The sequence below is a fragment of the Echinops telfairi genome, unplaced genomic scaffold, assembly GCF_000313985.2.
Source record: "Echinops telfairi isolate 266 unplaced genomic scaffold, ASM31398v2 ScPeMD7_7412;HRSCAF=8450, whole genome shotgun sequence".
Lineage (NCBI taxonomy): Eukaryota > Metazoa > Chordata > Mammalia > Afrosoricida > Tenrecidae > Echinops > Echinops telfairi.
Window position 1 is genome coordinate 18,368,886 of NW_022111312.1, and position 20,850 is coordinate 18,389,735.

A 20,850-nucleotide genomic window follows, 5' to 3' on the forward strand; every position below is an offset into this window, starting at 1 on the left:
CCAAATGTGCTTGATACAGTTGATGTATAGATTTTTTTTTCGAATGAAAAATAATTTACACCTGAATACAATTTGTTTTTTGAAACTAAATGAGACCATATGTATACCATTAAATTCGGAGTGCATTATCCGAAAGTCAAACAACAGCACGGCAAATCCAACACATGTGCAGATGTTCTCTGAATTCACGCTTCATCGAGCATCAAAAACCACCAATCTTTTAGTCCTTTTCTTGTACATTATTCTGTATCCACATTCTCTGCGTCTGATTGGATCCCTGGATTTTATTTCATTTTCCATGTTTACATTCTCCGCAGATAAATAGCATGCCGTTTTGGGGGTTGCACGTCGTCCTCCTGGAGTCTGTTGTTAAATACCTATGAAGTCAGAGACAGTGCTCGCTCCGCAAGGCCAAACAGCAGCTGATGTGTGGATTATTGTAAGAGTTGTGAGAGCCCCCAATTAAATGATTTATTTTTTAAAAAGCAAGCAAATAAAAGTCCTCACAAACAAGACCAGTGGACAACATGATGATAAATGGAGAAAGGCTTGAGGTTGTTAAGGATTTCATTTTACTTGGATCCACAATCAATGCCCATGGAAATAGCCGCCAAGAAACCAAACCACGTATTACTGCTTTGGGCAGATGTGCTGCAAGAGACCTGTAGAAAGTGTTTAAGGGAGAAGAAGCCAGTGGAAGAGCTAAGGCAGCCCTGACCAAGCCGTGCTGTTCTCCATCACGTCATGCGCATGTGAAAGATGCCCATGGAACAGGGAAACCCACAAAGACCAGACCCGCTTGCATCAGGATGTTGGCAAAGAGTACTGAAAGTGCGGTAGACGGCCAGAGAACAAACCAGTCTGCCAAAACACTCCTTAGCAGCTAAGACGGCGAGGCCTCATCTAATGGCCATTGGGCATGTTGTTAGGAGCTAGCAGTCCCTGGAGGACATTGTGCTTGGTGATGTGGAGGATCAGAGGAAGAGAAGAAGCCTCCCTCACTGAGCAGTGGAACCTCAGAACAATACAGAACCTGAGAGGAAGACAGAGCGGGGGCTGGAGGGGGCCATTTGAACTAAACCGAACTCCCAACTAAGGAAAGGCAGGCAACTTTGATTACTGTGAAGTAAACATTCCATTGTTTTCAAAAACAACAGCAATGCGGTAAGCGTAGTTGACCGGCAGACAGCAGATTGGAAAAGATACTTAAAATTCAGATAGGCAGCCAATCTTACCACGTCATAACATCTCGGTCACATTTTAAGATGATGAACAGGCAGCCCCACATGGTGATGCTCACTTTCGGGGAGGGTGTGTCCGTTGGACCACCTCTCGTGTGTGTGTTGCCAGTGTCAGTACACAGTCTCCCGGGCACTAGCCCGTAGGCATCGCCAGGTGAGGCCTATTAAGTGAAACCCACCTGGCGTGACCCCCCAGGGCCCTGTTCTGAGTGGCAGCCATTGTAGCTTGTCTGTGTAAGCTACACAGACTTGAGTGTGCCCGCGGACTGGGGGGAGTCGCTGGGAGGTGAGAGGCTGCAGGTTCACGTGCTCAGTGTTGCCGCTGGGGAAGCTGGGGGTGTGGGCGCTAGGGGAGGGGCCGGGCAGGTGGAGATGGCCCTGTGAAGGTCCGCGTTGGCAGTGGGGAGGGGAGGCTTGGTGGTCACTGTGCCGCATACCCATAGGCTTGTGAGCGGCAATTCCATCGAGGAGAAGCTATTGAAGAACGGCACCAAGGACTTGATCCGAGAGGTGGCAGCCCAGGGAAACGACTACTCCATGGCTTTTCTGACGCAGGTACCTGAGCTGGGCGGGGCGGGACGAGGACGAGGCTCCCTGGGTGGCCCTGCCCTCCCCCATGGTGGACCTGACGCCCTCCTCTCGCGGGCGGGCGGGCGGGCGCAGCGCACCATCCAGGAGCTGTTTGAGGTGTACTCACCCCTGGAGGACGCGGGCTTCCCTGTGAAGGCGGAGGAGTTCGTGGTTCTCTCCCAGGAGCCTGCCGCCAGCGAGACCATCGCACCCAAAATCGCAAGGCCGTTCATCGAGGTGAGAGGCTGGCTGGGCCGTCCCTGTGAGGTCGGGAGTGGCTCCAACCGCTCAGAGCTACTCCCTCCTTCCCTGACCCTGACCTAGAACTCTGTCTCTGCGCCTCCCCAGCCAGCCCTCTGTCCCTGAACCAGCAGAAACCCTCTAGGGAGGCTTGTTTGGCGTTTGTTATCAGTTCACTGTGTGCCTTGTAGCTAACTCTTTTGGAAAACTCCCAGTTTGAGACAGTAAGTCATTCTCCTCAGGCCCTCAAAAGTATTGAGTACTTGGAGCAGGATGCTCAGAATGCTCAGAAGTCCTACGAGGAGGCAGTGCTGGGGGTGAGGACCGACATGGCCTCGGCAGACGGAGACCGCCCGAGACTCCCTGAGGAGCCGTCTCAGTTAGAGGAGCTCGCGGACTTCATGGAGCAGGTGGGGAGCTGCCCGTGCTGGTACCGCCAGGGTCTTCTTGGTGGGCACAGCCACCCCTCGCGCACGCCTTTGTGGTTACTCGGAGCAGCAGCAACCTCTGCTGTGGTGGGGCTGGGGGAGGGTCCTCCAGGGGATTCCCTCGGCCTTTCGGAGCCGACTCTTAACACCCCTGTCGATACAGCTAACACCCATAGAGAAGTACGCGCTGAATTACCTGGAGCTATTTCATACTTCGATTGAGCAAGAAAGAGAGCGAACCAGTGAGGTAAGAGCATCGGCTGTGCTCAAGGTGAAGTTTATGTGAAGTCCCTGTGGGTGCCACAGACTTGACAAGACAGAAAACAAAGCCCGCGCCCGAAACTAGAGACTAGCTTACAGCGAGGGTCGTGGGGGGAGGGGGGGGTTGTGTGTGTGTGTGTGTGTGTGTGTGTGTGTGTGTCAGAGAGAGAGAGGAAAAGCTAGGGGAGAGGCAGAGGTTTCTGTCTGCCTGAGGGGCGCCGGCAGGGACATGCGGCTGACGGGGCGTGCGCTCTGCTGTTCTTCCTCAGGACTTGGCCTTGGCGTCCATGCAGGAGTGGGAGGCCCAGAACATGAAGGCTCTGCAGGAGTGGGCGGCACGGGCGTGGGAGGAGGGGCCGCAAGAGGAGCTGCTCACCTACACGCGGATCGATGCCTATAGCATGGTGCGTGCTGCTCTCAGGAGAACCCTCCTCCCGCATCCGTTTGAGCTCTGGGCTTAGCAGCCGCTGTTGTAGCATTCCCTTTGGGGCTCTCTGCCAGCCGACTGGCTGATGGCAGTCTCCTTAGTGCTGCTGCAGAGTGTGTGTTGGAACCCTAATGACACCCGCCCACGCTCCCCACAGGAGTACATCTATGAAGATGCGGACGGACAGACCGAAGTCATGCCGGTGAGTGGCTGCATGTGCATCCCCTTCTGCACTCGCCAGCCTTTAGGGATGCAGCTGATGGCCTCTCCCTGTGTGTGCAGCTGTGGACGCCGCCCACGCCCCCTCAGGATGACAGTGACATCTACACGGACTCTGTCCTGTGCCTCATGTATGAAGCCATCCCCATCCCCGAGTCCAAGCTGCCTCCTGTGTATGTGCGGAAGGAGCGGAAACGACATAAGACCGACCCCTCAGGTACACAGCCCATCCTCCCCGCCTCACTCCCTCTGGCTGTCCACAAGACCGCAGGGCGAGTGTTGCCAGCCAGGTCAGCACATGTCTCCTGGCTTCTTGGCCTGTGTGAGGGTGCCCTGGCCACTTGGCAGCTCTGTGTACACACGCTCACAGCCACGGCATTCTTCCTGGTTGCTCTGCACCCCCCACCACCACCACCAGTTCCCCTTCCGTGGCCCCGTGCGCTGTGTCTGAGCCTGGACCTGGGTGTCGCTCTGCCCAGCTGCAGGCAGGAAGAAGAAGCAGCGGCACGGGGAGGCCGTGGTGCCACCTCGCTCCCTGTTCGACCGCGCTGTGCCAGGCCTGCTGAAGGTGCGCCGAGAGGGCAAGGAGCAGAAGAAGAACATCCTGCTGAAGCAGCAGACGCAGTTCGCCAAGCCCCTGCCTACATTTGCCAAACCCGCGGCCGAGTCAGGCCAGGACAGCCCCGAGTGGCTCATCAGTGAGGACTGGGCTCTCCTGCAGGTGTGCAGCATGGGGGCCAGGCCTGGGGATGTAGGCATGGGTGTCCACTGCCCAGCGGTGTCACAGCATGTGCTGTGGGTGCCTGTATGGCTCCACACTCATGACCTTCCTTGCACCCCGTCTCCAGGCTGTGAAGCAGCTGCTGGAGCTCCCCCTGAACCTCACGATTGTGTCGCCTGCTCACACACCCAACTGGGACCTGGTCAGCGATGTGGTGAACTCGTGCAGCCGCATTTACCGCTCCTCCAAACAGTGCCGGAACCGCTATGAGAATGTCATCATCCCACGAGAGGAGGGCAAGGTGAGCACCCCTGTGCCAGGCCTCAGTGCCAGCATCACCGGGAGTGCCCGGACACGCCAACAGCTCCACTGTCTCAGTGAGCAGCACCCAGTGGCAGGGCGGTTGGTCAACATCCTTGGCACTTTGCTGCACGTGCCGGGGATGCTGATTCGTTGAGAGTACAGCTGAGTGAGCGGAGGGTCCCCCCTGAAGGCTTCCCCAGGACTTGGGCCCACCAGGGGCCTTTCCTAGCTGCTTGCTGCATGGATGCCTTGCTGACGGTCAGTGTGCGGCCTCGTTGTCCACTTTGTTCCAGAGTAAGAACAACCGCCCCCTGCGCACAAGCCAGATGTACGCCCAGGACGAGAACGCCAGCCACACGCAGTTGTACTCCAGCCACTTTGACTTGATGAAGATGACCGCGGGCAAGAGGAGCCCCCCGATAAAGCCACTGTGCGTCCCTACCAGGCGGGCTGGACACACACACACATACTCACTGCCTCCCCACTCCCTGCTTGTGCCCGTGCCCCGTGTAGTCACTGTGCTCTCTGTCTCCGTCCTACAGGCTCGGCATGAATCCCTTCCAGAAGAACCCCAAGCACGCCTCCGTGCTGGCGGAAAGGTATCTGTGTCCTGTGGCCCTCTCTGGCCCAGGCTCTCCTTCCCCATGCTCAGGGATGGGGCAGCATCTGCTTCGGCGACCCTGGGATGGTGCCCTAGGGAGAGTGTACGAAGGTGTGTGGAGCCAGCTGGGTGAGACAGGCCCTTGCTGGGGGTGCTGCGTGCTCTGAGGGCGGCATCTGACGCACCAGCTGGGCTGCCCTGCCTCCTCCTGTCACTGCCCACTGCCCACACTGCAGGCCTGGGCCAGTGGCACCCTCGTGGGGAGCACCTGTGCTGGGAGCCACACTCGTGTTTTAGAATGCATGCCTGTAATCTCCATTTCTCTCTTCTCCTTTCAGTGGGGTCAACTACGACAAGCCCCTGCCCCCGATCCAGGTCGCATCCCTTCGCGCGGAGCGAATCGCCAAAGAGAAGAAGGTGCAGCTCGGCTTCTTCTGGTTGGGTGCCGAGCGGTGCTTGCTCGCGGGGTGCCCCCCTCACGTGCTCTCCCCTCCCTCCTGGCGTTCTAGGCCCTGGCCGACCAGCAGAAGGCCCAGCAGCCAGCCGTGGCACAGCCTTCACAGCAGCCCCCGCCGCCGCCACAGCCACCACCCCCGCCAATGCCCCAGCCTCAGCAGATTGCCAGCCAGCAGACCACTGGGCCACCTGCACCAACCCCGGCCCCGGCCCCAGCCCCGGCCCAGCCCCCACCTCCACCCCCGCCGCCACAGCCACAGCCAAAAGCACAGCCAGCAATCACCACGGGAGGCGGCACTGCCGTGTTGGTGAGTGGCCACCTCCCCCGTCAGCCTGGTGCACACTGCCTCGGCTTTCTGTTGGGCGCCTCAGCGAAGACAGGTCAAGGCCCATCTGCCTGGACATGGTGGGCTTGCCCATCCTTGACCATGACCAAGGGCACAGTCACGTTCGCACGCACACGTACGCTCCCTGAGAGGCCCAGGCATCTCTTCTCAGAGAAGCAGTGGGGAGTTAGGGGTGAAGAACCCTGAAAACTGAGGGACACACCACTTGTCTCCTTGAAGCGTGTAGAGCAGTCACACACTCTTCCGGGCCGTGGAGCTAACAGGGAGTGTGCAAGGGGAAGGCCCCTGGGCCCAAGGCCTCCCCACTGGCTCTGGTGGGTCTGGCTGTGTGTGTGCACCAGTCAGATGGGAAGCGAGCCAAAGGGGCAGATGCACCTGAAGGGTGCGAGTCAGCAAGACACTCAGGTGAGCCCTTTTCCCCTCACAGGCGGGCACCATCAAAACGTCGGTCACAGGGACGAGCATGGCCACTGGTAAGCGAGCCCAAGAGTGCACTGAGACCACACTGGGGCCTCTCTCCGCCTCTTCTCACGCGCCTCTGCCCACAGGCACTGTGAGTGGAAACGTGATCGTGAACACCATCGCCGGCGTCCCAGCCACCACCTTCCAGTCCATCAACAAGCGCCTCGCCTCCCCCGTGGGGCCTGGAGCTCTCCCTGTGAGTGACCCTGCCAGGGTAGACCCTGGGGGAGGGGAGGTGTGTGTGTGGGGTGTCGCATGTTCTCTCAATGAGAGAGTGACTGCTGATGGGCTGTGACCAGACCTGGGCACCGGGTGTCTTCAGGGCCGGCTTGGGCAGGGGGAATGTCTTCCTCAGACCCGTCTGAGGGGGCAGGGGTCTGACAAGGTCCCTGAGTAGGTGGGCCATGAGAAGGTGTCAGGTCACCTCACAGCACTGCCACACAGTTTGAGGGTGCGGGGCTGAGGAGGACGTGTGTGAGAGGGCCAGTGGACGCAGGGCAGTACCTGTGCCCTCAGGGGCTCCCGGTGTCTGCTGCCCCCTCCCTGGTCATCCTAGGGGTTGGCATCAGCTTTGCTGAGGGTCGAAAAGGGTGGCTAGCCAAGGTTTTGTGCCTTTGCTGCATTGGCTGCTGCTTCACCTGCTGGTCAGATGTCAAGGTCTCCGGAGGCAGAGTGGACATGGGGTGCTCTCACTCAGGCAGGAACCCAGGGGTCCCTAGGCTTTGAGCCCCATTTGATCCTGACCTCCCTTAGACCAGGGATTGCTATGGTGGACACTTGGGTGCCAGGATAGGGCACTTGAGGGTGACACAGGGGCAGGGTGGGTCAGGAGTTTTTTTAATATTCCTTCTTGGGGCCAGAGTCTGAGTGGGGCCAGAGGAACCTGGCAGCCTAGCAGGGGTAGGTGGTGCTATCAGATAAGCTGCCCAGAGCTATGGGCCCTTGCCCCACTCATGTTCGGGCTTCCTGGGACCGGTCTCACAGTACTCTGCAGTGGTCAGGGGCCAAGGTCTAGGGCGTGTCACCCCTGGTTTCAGCATTGGCGCTGCCTCTTCCCACCAAGCAGAGACCTGAGCGCATGCACGTCGTGTCATCACTTCCTCTTTTAGGCATCTGGCGGCTCCACACCTGCTCAGGTGGTCCACACCCAGCCCCGAGCCGTGGGCTCCCCCGCCACAGCTTCCACTGACCTGGTATCCATGGCGACAACTCAGGGCGTACGGGCTGTCACATCTGTCACCACCCCTGCAGTGGTCACTACCAATCTGACACCCGTGCAGGCCCCAGCCCGCTCTCTGGTGACTCAGGTGTCTCAAGGTAAAGCCTCCTCTCTGCAAAGTGGTGGTGCCAGGGGACCCACGGCCAGCTCTCATGAGCCTCCTCTTTTCCAGCCACAGGGGTGCAGCTCCCGGGAAAGACCATCACGCCCGCCCACTTCCAGCTCCTCCGGCAGCAGCAGCAGCAGCAACAGCCAGCAGCCTCGCAGGTGCAGGTCCCGCAGGTGCAGGGCCAAGCCCCGTCTCCAGCCCAGATCAAAACCGTTGGGAAGTTGACCCCGGTGAGCGGCTTTCCAGACCAGCCTCGTGTGCCTGTGTGCTCCTGTGTGAGGGCACTGCAGGGCAGGGCATGCTCCCTGCAGTGTTGGCTCTCAGGCATCTCTACGCTCTGGGGTCTGTGCCTGTTTCCAGCCTTCCTGCTCACTTCCCACAGGAGGCAGGGATACACATGCTTCTCCAAGTCTGGCCCCCAGTGTCCCAGCGGGCCTGCTCTGGCTGGTCTGTGCCGCCTGTGCTATGGTCTCTTTGACTGCCTTTGTCTTGGCCGGAAGGGTTCTCTGTAACCGCCATGGGTGGGAATGGGGCAGAACATATTGGCCGGGGTCAAACAAGCAGCACTGTGAGGTCGAGCGAGCTCCCTCGGTCTTGTTTCAGCCCCCAGCTACCTTGAGTCCTTGGGACTACTTGCCAGTATACTAGCCTCACTGGCTGCTGCTGTTGAGTGACGTCGAGTCAGAACTGACTCATAGCATCCCTACTGTGTACAGCAGAACAAAACACTGCCCAGTCCTGCACCGTCTTCCTGACTGTGAAGTGTGAGCCCATGGTAGCAGCCACTGTGTCGATCCGTCTCACGGACGGGCTTCTTCTGTTTGGCTGCCCTCTGCTCTAGCATGATGTCCCTCCGGGGACAGGTCTCACCTGGCAGCAGGTGAGATGAAGTCTCACCATCCTTTCCTCTAAGTAGCATATTCTGGCTGTACCTCTCCCAAGACAGATTGGTTCTTTTGGCAGTCCATGGTACTTTGAGTGTTCTTTGCCAGCACCGTTGGTCAAATTCGCCTATTCTTTGATCTTCCTTGTCCGTCGTACGGCTTTCACATGCATGTGAGATGATTAAAAATACCATGGCTCGGGTCAGGTGCACCTTCGTCCTTGCTTTTCAACACCTTTGAGAGGTCTTGTGCAGCAGATTCACCCAGTGCTGTGCGTTGTTTGGTCTCTTGACCAATCCTTGACAGCTTCCATCTCTTCTCTGTTTGTCGTGATGCCACTGCTGGTTCACTTGTGAGGATTTGGGTCTTCTTTGCCTTGAGTGGTCATCCGTGCCAAAGGCTGCAGTCCTTGATCTTCGTCAGCAAGTGCCTCAAGTCCTGCTCCCTTTCCGCAAGCAAGGTGGTGTCATCTGCATATCACAGGTTGTTAACGAGCCTTCCTGTCGTCCCTGAGGCCACATTCTTCTTCATAGAATCCAGCTTCTCTCATTATTTGCTCAGCAGACAGATTGAATAAGTGTAGTGAGAAGATACAACCCTGACGCACACTTTCTTGATTTTGAGCCATGCAGTTTCCCTTGTTCTGTTCGCACTACTGCCCCTTGATTGATGTACAAGTTCGGCACAAGCCCAGTGAGATGTACTGGACTTCTCATTCCCTACTTTGTCTTGATCCACACAGGTAGATGCCTTGGCAGAGTCAATAAGACACCGTGAACGTCTTTCTGGTGTTCTCGGGTTCCAGCCGAGGATGCATCTGACATCAGCAATGACATTCCCTGTTTCACGTCCTCTTCTGAATCCGGTCGGGAACTTTGGCGGCTCCTGTCAGGGTGCTGCTGCAGCCGTTCTTGGAAGGTCTTGACACAGTTCACTTGCGTGTGCTCTCAGTGATGCTGTCAGTGATCTGGGCGTCTGTTAGGTCCCCTTCCTTTGGAACGGGCGCATACATGGGTCCCTTCCAGTCAGTCTGTCAGTCACACATCTGCCTTCCAAGTTTCGTTCCAGATTTTGTCCAAAGAACCTTTCAGTATTGCAACACATCACTTAATTGTCTTTCTTGAGTTCTTTCCATTTAAGAGAGGCTGAGCGTGCTCTTCCTGTTTGTTTTTCTCTAGGTCTTTGCACCTTTCATTACAATGTTTTACTTGCTTTTCTCCAGCTGTCCTTTGAAATTTGCCATTCAACTCGTTGACTTCATCTTTTCTCCCTTTGACCTTAGCTGCCCTGTGATTAAGAGGAAGCTTCAGAGTCTCTTCTGACAGCCACTTTAATCTTGCTTCTTTCCTTCCGTCTCCTCAATGACCTCTTGCTTGTCCTCGTGCGTGGTGCTCGTGATGTCCTCCCACAGCCCCTCGGGTCTCTGCCGTGAGTGTTCCGTGTGTCTGATCTGTTCTTGAGATGTTCTGAACACTCCGATGGGATGGACTCCACGTTGGATCTTGGCTCTCAGCGTCTTGTTTTCATTTCTTCAGCTTTAGCCTGAACTTGCACATCTCTTCCCCCAGGTGTAGTCACTGTGACGTCTGATTCCAGCTGGAGATCACGTGTGAAGTTGCCTTTTGTGTTGTTGACAGAAAGTATTTGTGATAAAGAAGTCATTGGCCTTGCAGAATTCGGCCATAGGACCTCCAGCTTTGTTTTTAATCACCAAGATCATATTTTCCAGCTGCAGTTCTTTCCTGTTTCCAACTTTTGTATTCCAATCGCCCATCATTATCAGTGCATCTTGATGTCATGTTTGATCAAGTTCAGACTGAAGGTGTTGATAGGATTTAATTTCTGCGTCACTGGATGCAGACTTTGTTGCGTGGGTTTGAATCACAGTTGTGTTGGCTGGACTTCCCTGCGCTTGGGTGGACATTATCCTGCCCCAGATCTTGACGATGGGACTCCATCCCTGCATAGTGAGCCCAGTGCCTGTCTGCTTTAAAATGGCCAATACCCGTCCGTTTCTGCTCACTAACACCTCGCTTGTTGATCTCTGTGTGTTCCATTTCTTTTTTATAACTTCTGTTTTCCTAGACTCACACTTTGTACATTCCACGTTCTAATTATTAACTGATGTTTGCCGCCGTTTCTTCTCATTTTGAGTCATGCCCCATCAGTAAATGAAGGTCCCGGAGACTACTCCATCCACGCCATTATGGTCGGCTCTGCTCTGTGAAGGCAGCTTCCTGTAAGTCTAATTCTGAGTGCCTTCCGGCCTAAGGAGCTCAACTTCTGGCACCGTCCGTCTCTGACAGTGTTCTGGTGCTGGTCATGAGGTTTTCAGTATCTGACATTGGCTGCTTACGTTTACATTAATTCAAATGAAATAATAAAACACTCACTTCCTCAGTCCACTGGCCACATTTCAAGTGCTCGTTGGCTACCTGTAGCTGAGACTACAGCACTAATCACTGCAGACAGTTACGCTGGACAGTGCTGAAGAGAATTTCGGGGGCCGAGCTCTCAGACCTGGCGCAACAGGGGGGAGCTGCCTCGTACACAAGCTACTGTTCAGTCCTTCCTCCACCTCTCACTCTTCGCCCTGCCCCGTCGCCCACTCACTGGCCGCTACCCCTCACTTCCCAATCCGAGCAAGTCAGTTTCACATGTAGTTCTGAAGTCTGGTAGTCACGGGCTGCAGTGTAACTTTTCTAACGGACCCCATCAGCGTGTTTCTTTTGAGAAGTGGCCTCTGAAGTAATAAGCCACCTGGAGACTGGGTGGCAGGAAGTGCTGGGTCGGCAATCAGGCTGCTGCTTCTAGGCTATCCATACCCTTAGAGCCACCCTGTGTGTCCCCATCTGTGAGAGGCCAGGCCCCAGTGCTTTGGTGTGAGCCCTGCCGGCCATCAGAGCCTGTTTCTTGTGTTTGGGGACAGAATGCCATTTTATGTGTTGTTTTGTTGTTATTGTTGACAACGCTGTCTATTACGAGTTGCGTGAGAGGTGACAGAGCAGCTCGGCTTTCCATGAAAAGATTCATAACCATCCCACAGTAGGGCACGGGCGTCCTCTGAGGGGTGCGGCAGGGCCCTGGAGAGCATGCTTGCCCCTTCAGTGCCTGAAAGCGCCGATTTGTCTTTCAGGAGCACCTGATCAAGATGCAGAAGCAGAAGCTGCAGCTGCCCCAGCAGGCACCCTCGCAGGCCCCACCAGGCCCCCCACCACCCACGCCCCCGGTTCAGGCACAGCCCCCACAGGCCCCACCACAACAGAGCACCCAGCTCACCACGGTCACAGCCCCTCGGCCCGGCGCGCTGCTCACGGGCACCACTGTGGCCAACCTCCAGGTGGCCCGGCTCGTAAGTCTGCGTTCTCAGAAGTGTTCTCTTGGGTTGGTTTCAGTTGGACTGTGGGGTCCGCTCAGAACTGTGCCAGTTGCTTCAACCAGTTTCATGTGGTATAACCTGTTTTCATTCTGAGACCATGGAGTAGTAGTGCCGTGAAGGGAAGCACAGTTTGTGTGAGGAGCCAGGGAGTGCAGAGCAGCGCCTGTCATGCATGCACCACAGTAGTGGGAGCTGGAGGATTCCCACCTCGAGTGGGCCGGTGTGGAGGAGCAGAGGGCTTCCACAGGGCACTGGCAAGTAGTGGTGGGCAGATGGGCAGTGAGGGTCTGACACCAGAGCAGCACAGAGACCTGCACAAGGGGGCAGCAGGAGCCTTCAGCCTGGCCTAGAGAGCGAGCGCAAAGACTGCCCTGGCAGGACCGGGCCTGCAGGGCCTTGCAGGGTTGCTGGTACTTACTGCAGGTGTCTGGTCGAGAAGCCTGTCTCAAACGTGTCAGACCAGTTATGAAGCGACCAGGCCCACAAGTGTGTGCCGCATGGCCCAGAGAAAGCATAAGTGGCCACGACCCAGGGTTGAACTAAAGACCACAGCACACTCGGCGGCGAGTATTAAGCTATTTGGACACTGGGTTCTAGTTCTGTTTGTCTCAGCGATGGCTGTGAAAGGGAGAGAAATAGACAGCAGCTGCTTGATGCCCACGTGTTACAGCTGCTGCACAGTCCACAGATGGGAACAAGGGCTGGGAGGCCATATACGCATGTTGCTATTTATTTGTGAGTGGATTGAGGACAGGTGACCTGTTGTGTGGACTTGTGGAAGTGGAGCCGCCAGGCCGTCCATGGATGCAGTGGAGGTTGGTGCTGGGCGAGGAGGTATGCCACGCAGGGATAGGCCACAGCAGGTCTGAAGGGGCAGCCAAGGACGGGGCAGTAGGGAAGGCCTAGGACAGTTGGTCAGAGATAGCTGGGAGATTGAGTTGCACGAGCTTGTAGCTTTGGTCCCTCTGGCTGGCAAGGTCAGTGGCTCCTGTGTCTGGACACCACTGGACATTCTGCCTTGGCAGGTGGCCAGTCCGAGGACGCCTGCCCCTCAGCCCTCATAGAACTCGCTGTATTGTCAGAGGTGGCCTCACCCATCGCTCTCTCTGCAGACCCGCGTACCCACCTCGCAGATGCAAGGGCAGACACCCCCAACAGCCCAGGTGGCCCTGGCGAAGCCCCCCGTGGTGTCAGTGCCGGCAGCTGTGGTCTCCTCGCCCGGGGTTACAACACTTCCCATGAACGTGGCCGGGATCAGCGTGGCTATCGGGCAGCCGCAGAAAGCAGCAGGTGATAGTGGGCGTCTGCCCTGCGGACGCTCGGAGAGGGGGCGCACGGCACACGGTGCTTGGCAGCCCATTCTGTGGACTGCCTAAGGCACGTCCCATGCATGTGTGTTGCTGCGAACAAAGATCTCTGAGCTTTCCAAGTCCACGTTTGGCCCTCCGATTTAATCCTTGATCTTCCCAGTCTGCCAGGCATTGGAGTAAATGCCCAAGATGAGCCCAGACACAGCTGGTGGGGGACTGAGGGGCAGCCGAGTCTGTAGAAGGGCGTGGCTGCCCACTGACACAGCCGTGCGTTCGCAGGGCAGACTGTGGTGGCACAGCCCGTCCATGTGCAGCAGCTGCTGAAGCTCAAGCAGCAGGCCGTGCAGCAGCAGAAGGCCATCCAGCCGCAGGGGGCCCCCGGCCCCGCTGTGCAGCAGAAGGTACGCAGCTCCCCTGTCACGTTTGGGCTTGCCCAGCGTAGGCACAGGCTCCAGGGAAGAGGGTTGGCTGAGTGGAGCCTGTGTCAGGCTTGGGGCTGTGAACTCTAGTTTGTGTGCTGGGCACCCCAGGGTCATGTGAGGCTCCCCTGTGTGTGCTGTGACAGGGGTCCTCAGTGGGGCTCAGGAGAGGCCTGCCGCCTGGAGGGACTGGGTCAGGCCTGACCTGCAAGCACATCAGGCTCTGTGTGCTGGTGACCCACGTGGGTTCCTGGGGCCGGGGGGGCCGGGAGGAGGGAGGTAAAAGAGCCTGGCCTGCAGCTACTTCTCTGCAAACTTGACTCCCTGAGCTGGCCATCCTGCACCTCGGACCCTCACCCTCGCCTGTGCCTGCTCCACAGATAACTGCGCAGCAGATGGCGGCACAGGGCCAGCAGCAAAAGGTGACCTACGCCACCCAGCCAGCCCTGAAGACTCAGTTCCTCACGACGCCCATCTCCCAGGCCCCAAAGCTGGCGGGGACACAGCAGGTGCAGACCCAGATACAAGTGAGTGTGAGGGCTGGGGTGCTAGCCAACTGGTTGCACTGTGCACATGAGAAGATAGCAGTCCCCACCTCCCGTCCACCTACCTTCTGTCCTGGCCCTGGTGACTCACCCGCTTTTCCACATCCCTGTGCCACTGAAGGGACCGTGTGGGTGGACGAGTTTGACTTGTGCAGCCCTGCTACGTGGAGCATGTGAGACTCCCCTCTTGGCTTCTTGGCTTCTTGGCTGTCACCACAGTGTCCTTACCTTCTGCTGTAGGGCAGCTGGGGGCATGGCGGCGCCAGGGCAGTGTGCAACAGCGCCCTTGCTGCTTTCTGTGCAGATGCGGGCATGTGGGCTGCAATGTAGCTGTGCTGTGGTGGGCGCAGGTTCACTGCCCCACAGCAGTGGTGCCCCCGTGCATGCGCCCACGGGAATGGCTGACCCCGTCAGGTTGCCCCTTGTACTCTGGAGCAGGGTATCTCAGGGGCTCTGGGCACTTGTGCACAGAACCCACTCAGCTCTGTCCATCTGGATTTTGCCTTCTGGGCAGTAGGCTTCCTCTGCTTCCCAGCTGGCAGCATCTTCTCCCCTATTCTATGATGTCACCTGACACACAGGCTTTCTTCAGGTGAATGCACTGGAACTTGCGGCCTATGTTTGTCATTTCTGAGTAACTGCTTGTGACATTCTGCCCCAGGGGCTCTTATCGCTGGGATCCTGATCCCCTGGACTGGGCTTGGCAGCATCACTTTGCCCCAACGTCACTACATTGCTAAGCGCGGACACAGAGTCCTCCCTTACCATCCTTCCCTCTGCTGAGCATGGCCCTGCTCTGGGCCCTGAAGCCCGGTGCCAGCATCACACGCACACATGTGCTCCCACATGCGTGCTAGTCCCGCTTGCTCCTTGCACACATACACTCACATCAGTGCCTCCTCCGCAGGCACACGTGCGTGCCATTCCCTGTTCCCCCACTCACACACCCACACACCCACAAGCCCTTACCTTTCTTATGCACACACCACTGCCTCCCTCACAGGCACCCATGCCATTCGCTCCCCTCCCATGTGCACATCTCCCCCTTCTTGCAGCCTCCTCTCCCCTGTTCCACTTGGTCGTTCTCCCCAACTCCTACAGTGGCTCTGCACTAGGCTTGTGCAGGCCTCCCCCATGCCCCTGCTGCTCTCCACTCTGTCTGCCCCTGTGTTCTGAGTTCCGGGGCAGTTGGTCTTTCAGCCCCCCTTGGGCTTTGTTTGTCCACTTGTTTTCTTTTTGCTCCTCTCCTGCCTTACTTCCTTTTGAGCTCTTTCTTTATTCTTTTCTCAAATCCCCTCTCTGCTCCCTCACGTTCGCCCTGGGATCCCACATGCTCAACAGCTTCTCAAGGCATCCAGGTCCCTCGCCTCGGGCCTCTCTCTGAGCGGGGTCTTCTTGTTCACACGGCGGCAGCCTCTGCTCCTCACAGTAAAGGTTGCCGCTGTCCTCATGGGACCCTGACCTTCCCACCAGGGCACTCGGCCTCTCTGGAGTTTCCCTCCGTGTTTGAAAACGCCTCTTCACTGGGATTCACAGAAGGTGTTCTGCCTACCTCTGCGCTCTAGCCAGGGGTTTGTGCTCTTACTACACCATTGCCCGTGTTCTAGCTTCCCCTATCGGTCGTGGATTGTCCCTGTGCTGCAGAGGAAACCCGTCTCTCCTCGCTCCCTCTGAACTGCTCTTCTTATCTTTCTGCGGCCTCCTCCATGACAAGTCAATGCTAAGCTGTCGGCTCTCCCATCCCGTCTCTCACCAGTTGTCTTCTGTTAGGATGGTGCCTCGGCCTGTGTTCTCCACTGTGAGAAAGGTGCTGAGGGGCTGTCGCTGCCCTCCTCTGGCTTTCCTGCTGCCCCAAGGCAAGGGTCAGACGTGGCCTACCCCTCCATCTTTCTTTGCCCCTTCTTAGCACCAGTCTTTCCTCCCATAGCACGCCGTTTCCCTCCAGGGTTTGAGAATTGGTTGCAGCGGCCATACAAGATTCACAGACAAACTCACAACTAGAGGGGTGTATTAGGGAAGTTAACACGTGACCACAAGTCTGGATCAAGAAACCGTAAGGAGAGTTACTGGTTCACAGTAGCACCTCTCCTCGGCCAGCAGCTAACTCTCTTTCCGGTCCTCAGCCTCTTCATCATGTGGTCCCTTGGCGTCTGCCTGCCTCATGGCCCACAGGGGCCACGAAGCCCAGCTATGCTCTGCCTCACAGTCGCATGGCGGTCAAGCTTTTGCTTCGTTCTGTGTCATGACCTCCATGCCTCAGCCTCTGGGGCCTGTGATCTCAGCCTCTGCCGCTTCGGACAGATCTAGAACATGCTCCACTGCTGGCTCGTCTTCCGTGGTGCCAACATGGCTGTTACACAGGGATGGCTTTAATGAAGGAGAGAAAACACGGTGGTACTTAAGTCACACCCTCTACTAGATTTAATCCCACCGTATTCCTGTCCAGTAAGTAGTACAGCAGAAAACTCCCTCTCAGCTGGCATTAGAGCCACAGGCCCAGAGGTGTATCCCTGGCAGGGTCTCTGGAAGCGGCTCCTTCTCATCCGCCCTCAAGTCTCCTAACATTACTTACATTTCCTATTTCGTAGCCTCTCTTATGAATTCTACGAAACAAATCTCACACCACCCAAGACCTCACACAGCCAGGGTCCCACAGGCACTGCCTCTGCTCCATGAGGCCATTTGCGGTGTCATCTGGTGGTGGTTTTTCTGCATACAAAATTGAGACGGGGAGAAGGGAGCTCATTGTCTCTGCACATACTCGTGTGCTACATGTGGGTTTCTCTCTCGTCAAAGGTTGCAAAACTCCCCCAAGTGGTCCAGCAGCAAACAGCTGTGGCCAGCATCCCACAGGTGGCCACAGCGTCCCAGCAGGTGAGTTCTGGGCAGGCTGGGTTCTCGTGCACAGGGACTCTTTCCAGAAGACTGAATGGGTCTTTGGTCTGTTTTGTCTGTTTGTGTGTGTACACATAAACACACACACACAGCATTGTAAGATCAAAGAGAACAGTGGGAGGCTGGGTTCTTGTGCACGGGACTCTTCGCAAGGCTGTCTTTCTAATGCTCTGGAGGATGCTGGGGGCGGTGTGGAGAGGTGTTGCTGTATCCAGGGTTCTAGCTTGTGTGTCTTCTCCGATGTTCCGTGCAGGCCTCTCCACAGACAGTTACGCTCACACAGGCGACTACAGCTGGCCAGCAGGTCCAGATGATCCCCACGGTGACCGCCACGGCCCAGGTGGTGCAACAAAAGCTCGTCCAGCAGCAAGTCGTGAGCCCAGCGTCCACCCAGCTTCAAAGCCCTGGGGTCCCCAACCCAGCCCACGGCCCGGCCAGCTCTGAGAGCCCGAGTCCACAGCCCAAACTACAGATGCGAGTGCCCGCTGTCAGGTTGAAGACCCCCACCAAGCCTCCGTGCCAGTGAGTGGGCTGAAAGCAGATGACCCAGATGCCTCACCATCCTGCACACATGTCTGCCGCCTCTCGGAAACCGTCCCGCCAGTCCAAACCTCGGACAGTGTCACATAAGGTGCCCCACACTGGGACAGCTGTCCTCGAGTCAGGGTGCGTGGTCCTTCTGTTACAGTGTACCCGCACTCAAGAACAAGCCCGTCCAGTGCCCCTGCTCTGTATTGTGTGACTCACGGAAAAGGTGACAGTGGCAACTTCTATGAAGCCTTCAGTTTTCATTTCCTTCTCCATCCGTGTGGTGTTTGCACGTGATATGGCCCTTTGGAGCGTGCAGTGCATGGCTCTCCGCGGGTCTGAGAAGCACATTCTCTTCCTGCCCAGAAGGTTTCAGCGCAGAGAAGGCTGTGTGCTTCTCTTCCTGCCCCGACAGAGGTGACGTGTGTTCGTTGTGACGGGGCGTGTCTGGGACTGATGCCTGTCAGAGCACAGTCATGATATACCCCCAGCTGTGCTTGCATCTCATTCCAGAGGAGCCAGTGTAGCCCACCCCACCTGTCATGTGGTCACGCACAGGGACCTGCACTGAGAGCCACACGCACATTTGTGCTGCTGCTGCTGCTGCTGCCCCTGCCCTGGCGTGGACTGTGCTGATTTCCCTCCACGACCTTGGTGACATGCATATCTTGACAAATGTAAGACCCATGATAGCACCTGAGCGCCACCATGCTGCCCTGTTACTCTGTTAGCTGAGTGGTGGACGTGGGTGGTGTCAGCTGAAGTGGGGGCGAGTTGTCCCAGACCCACCCCAATTGCCCTAGCCTGGGCCTTGTCTGGAGAACCTGGAAGTGTTAACACAGAGAAGGGTCCATGTCTACCCTTCTCGTAGACGTGGCAAAACAGCATAATGACAGATAAGAACACTGGTCTCTTTGAGTCCAGCAGGCTGGCCCCCTCTGGGCCTCTGCTGTGCCTGGCAGGGTGGGGAGGTGTGCCCTGTTGGGGAGGGAGCCCAGGATCTACTACGTTCTACTTGATGACCGTAAGACCTCAGATACAAGTTTAAGGATGTTGATTGACAAGTGGCGTCTTCTCATCTTAAAAGTTTTTCACCAAAACCAGAAGTGAAGTATGAGTGTCCACCTGCTGTGGACAGATGTGGCTGTGGCAGCTGGTCTGGTCCAAGAAGTGGGGTGACATGAGGTAGCTAGCTGTGCACTGAGTCTGTTCTGAAAACTTGTTTGTATGTTGTTTGGAAAGGTGTGCCCTCCCTGTCTTGGCACTTGCAGGAACATGAAGGCAGGCGTCAGTCCTGTTGCCGTCTCTCCCATGTCAGTCCGCAGACATCAGCCGAGCCACAGCAATGAGGCCACATTTGGGGGTGGGGGTGGGATTATTTAGTTCCTGATGAGAAATTATAAAACTCTAGTGTTGAAAAAGGAATTAACAGTTTAGAAGATTGAAAATACCAAAACCGATTTAGTAGAGCCTCTTCCCTGACAGCAAACTCAATCTTTGTGGCCAGTGTGATGGGGCCGGCCGAGGACGCTCTGTGCGGGTGCCCACAGGGCCAGGACTGCCCACGGCTCTTCTTCACAGGCAGAGCTGAGTACACAGCCACCCCTCGCCCAGCTACTTCCACCCTCACCTGATCCCTTGCTCTGTCCTGCACGTTGGTCAGTGGTCTCTCATATGACAACACTGCTTTAGAACGTGAAAGCCCCTGTGACCTGGGGCCCCAGGGAGAGACAAACGGCAGCTCCGCAGAGAACACGGCTGGGTTCTGATCACCAGCAGGGGGAGAGCCCTGCCTTTTCTTGTTAGTGTGAGCAGAAAGACTGTCCTGCCTGCAATGTGTTCCCCAGTGCAAAGTAAGCAACAGAAATATTTGTGCTTGACTTAGTAACGTTTAGATGTTGACAGTGACCTGAGTAGGATTCAAGATAGTAAAAAAAAGTCTCCCTTCTGGCTCCCTCTGCAGGTTGGTTAAATTTTCCACATCTAAGACTGATAGTAAGTGTAGGAGTTTAGGAAGTTCTTGTCCAGGCCCTCAGACCACTCTTGGTAGCTACATTCTGCTTTACTTGCTAATCAGGATCCATACTAATACCACACATAGTGATTCAGAGGCATAGAATATAAAACAAACAGCAGCCAGAAACCACTGCCAGGCTTAGCTCTCATTGGCATTGCTTGTTGGGAGAGCCATTTGGGCAGTACAGGTGGGGACCCCACTCCTGTTCAGGTGTGGGCCTGGCAGGCAGAGGCCACCTTCTGCAGTCTTCATTGTTGATGTTACCTCCTGTAACCAGAACGCTGTTGAGTTTTAAAATATGAACGAATGAGACAAATTGTAAATACTTTGTAAACAAGCATTTGTACTTGGATGGCAGGCCTTTAAAGGGCACGCGAATCCTACCGTAAAGAGGTAAATAAATCGACCTTTTGTACACTCTTGTTTTGTTTTTCCTGGAAAGCTCAGGTTTACTGTAAGGTGCAGAAGTGCACCACACCTTGCGCGAGCCCACGGCTGATTGGCCCGCAGGCCAGTGGGCACCGGCTTTATTGGGGCGTGCGGGGTCCTTCCTCAGCCTGGTTTCATCAGAGTGCGCTGCTCGGGGGGCCTAGTTTCACTGCGGCTGAGGTGATTGAGGGTGCCTGGCCTGCACCCTCCCTCCACCGGCGTCCCCGTGTCCTGCAGCGCCCACCGAGTTTGGGGCTCCCACAGCGTTTGTTCTCGTCCCCAGCGATTGGTTGTCAAGTGGATGCTCAGTCCAGGTTACAGAAATCTGGCTTAGGGCACTCTTCCTCCATCGCGGCTGTCAGTTCGCCCAACAAGGCACCATGGGAATGGGCCCACAGGAACCACCAGGTCCTGGGGCATTTCTTGTCCCCACTTTAGAAGAAGCACCAGGCCGTTCTCAGGGGTGGCGCCATTTGACAGTCCCACCAGCAGGGCGTGAGGGCTCCAGGCTCGTAGCCCCTCCAGTGTTTGTCATTTTCTGCGGTTTCAAACTAGGCCAATGGTGCCTGGTGGCGACATGGATTAAGCGTTGGGCTGCTAACCTCAGGCCAGCAGTTCAAAACCACCAGCAGCCCTATGAGCGAAAGACGAGGCTTTCTACACTCGTAAGCAGTTCTACCCTGCCTACCGAGTCACAATGCATCAGGATCAGCTCCATGGAGCGAGACTGAATTTTTGTTACCTCTCAAAAGGTTTGGTGCCTGGCATAGGAGAGTCATTTCACCGAGTCCAAGTTAGAAAAAGTAGTTTATTGCAGGGGGTCAATAGCAGAGAGGCAGA

General features: G+C 56.4%; 1 protein-coding gene across 1 annotated transcript in view; it reads left to right on the plus strand.

The window, feature by feature from the left end:
- EP400 (E1A binding protein p400) overlaps positions 1-19,998 on the plus strand; it is a 72,539-nt gene extending 52,541 nt beyond the window's left edge. Inside the window, exons 30-52 of the mRNA XM_045296886.1 lie at positions 1,685-1,796; positions 1,905-2,048; positions 2,294-2,461; positions 2,643-2,726; positions 3,010-3,144; positions 3,325-3,369; positions 3,450-3,603; positions 3,866-4,107; positions 4,235-4,408; positions 4,704-4,840; positions 4,953-5,009; positions 5,350-5,428; positions 5,521-5,775; positions 6,242-6,287; positions 6,363-6,472; positions 7,386-7,593; positions 7,668-7,834; positions 11,625-11,840; positions 12,980-13,157; positions 13,457-13,578; positions 13,977-14,123; positions 16,938-17,015; positions 17,290-19,998. Of these exons, the coding sequence (XP_045152821.1) occupies positions 1,685-1,796; positions 1,905-2,048; positions 2,294-2,461; positions 2,643-2,726; positions 3,010-3,144; positions 3,325-3,369; positions 3,450-3,603; positions 3,866-4,107; positions 4,235-4,408; positions 4,704-4,840; positions 4,953-5,009; positions 5,350-5,428; positions 5,521-5,775; positions 6,242-6,287; positions 6,363-6,472; positions 7,386-7,593; positions 7,668-7,834; positions 11,625-11,840; positions 12,980-13,157; positions 13,457-13,578; positions 13,977-14,123; positions 16,938-17,015; positions 17,290-17,562 (3,331 nt within the window). The 3' untranslated portion in view covers positions 17,563-19,998. The remainder of the gene's footprint in view (positions 1-1,684; positions 1,797-1,904; positions 2,049-2,293; positions 2,462-2,642; positions 2,727-3,009; positions 3,145-3,324; positions 3,370-3,449; positions 3,604-3,865; positions 4,108-4,234; positions 4,409-4,703; positions 4,841-4,952; positions 5,010-5,349; positions 5,429-5,520; positions 5,776-6,241; positions 6,288-6,362; positions 6,473-7,385; positions 7,594-7,667; positions 7,835-11,624; positions 11,841-12,979; positions 13,158-13,456; positions 13,579-13,976; positions 14,124-16,937; positions 17,016-17,289) is intronic.
- The last annotated feature ends 852 nt before the right edge of the window (positions 19,999-20,850 follow it).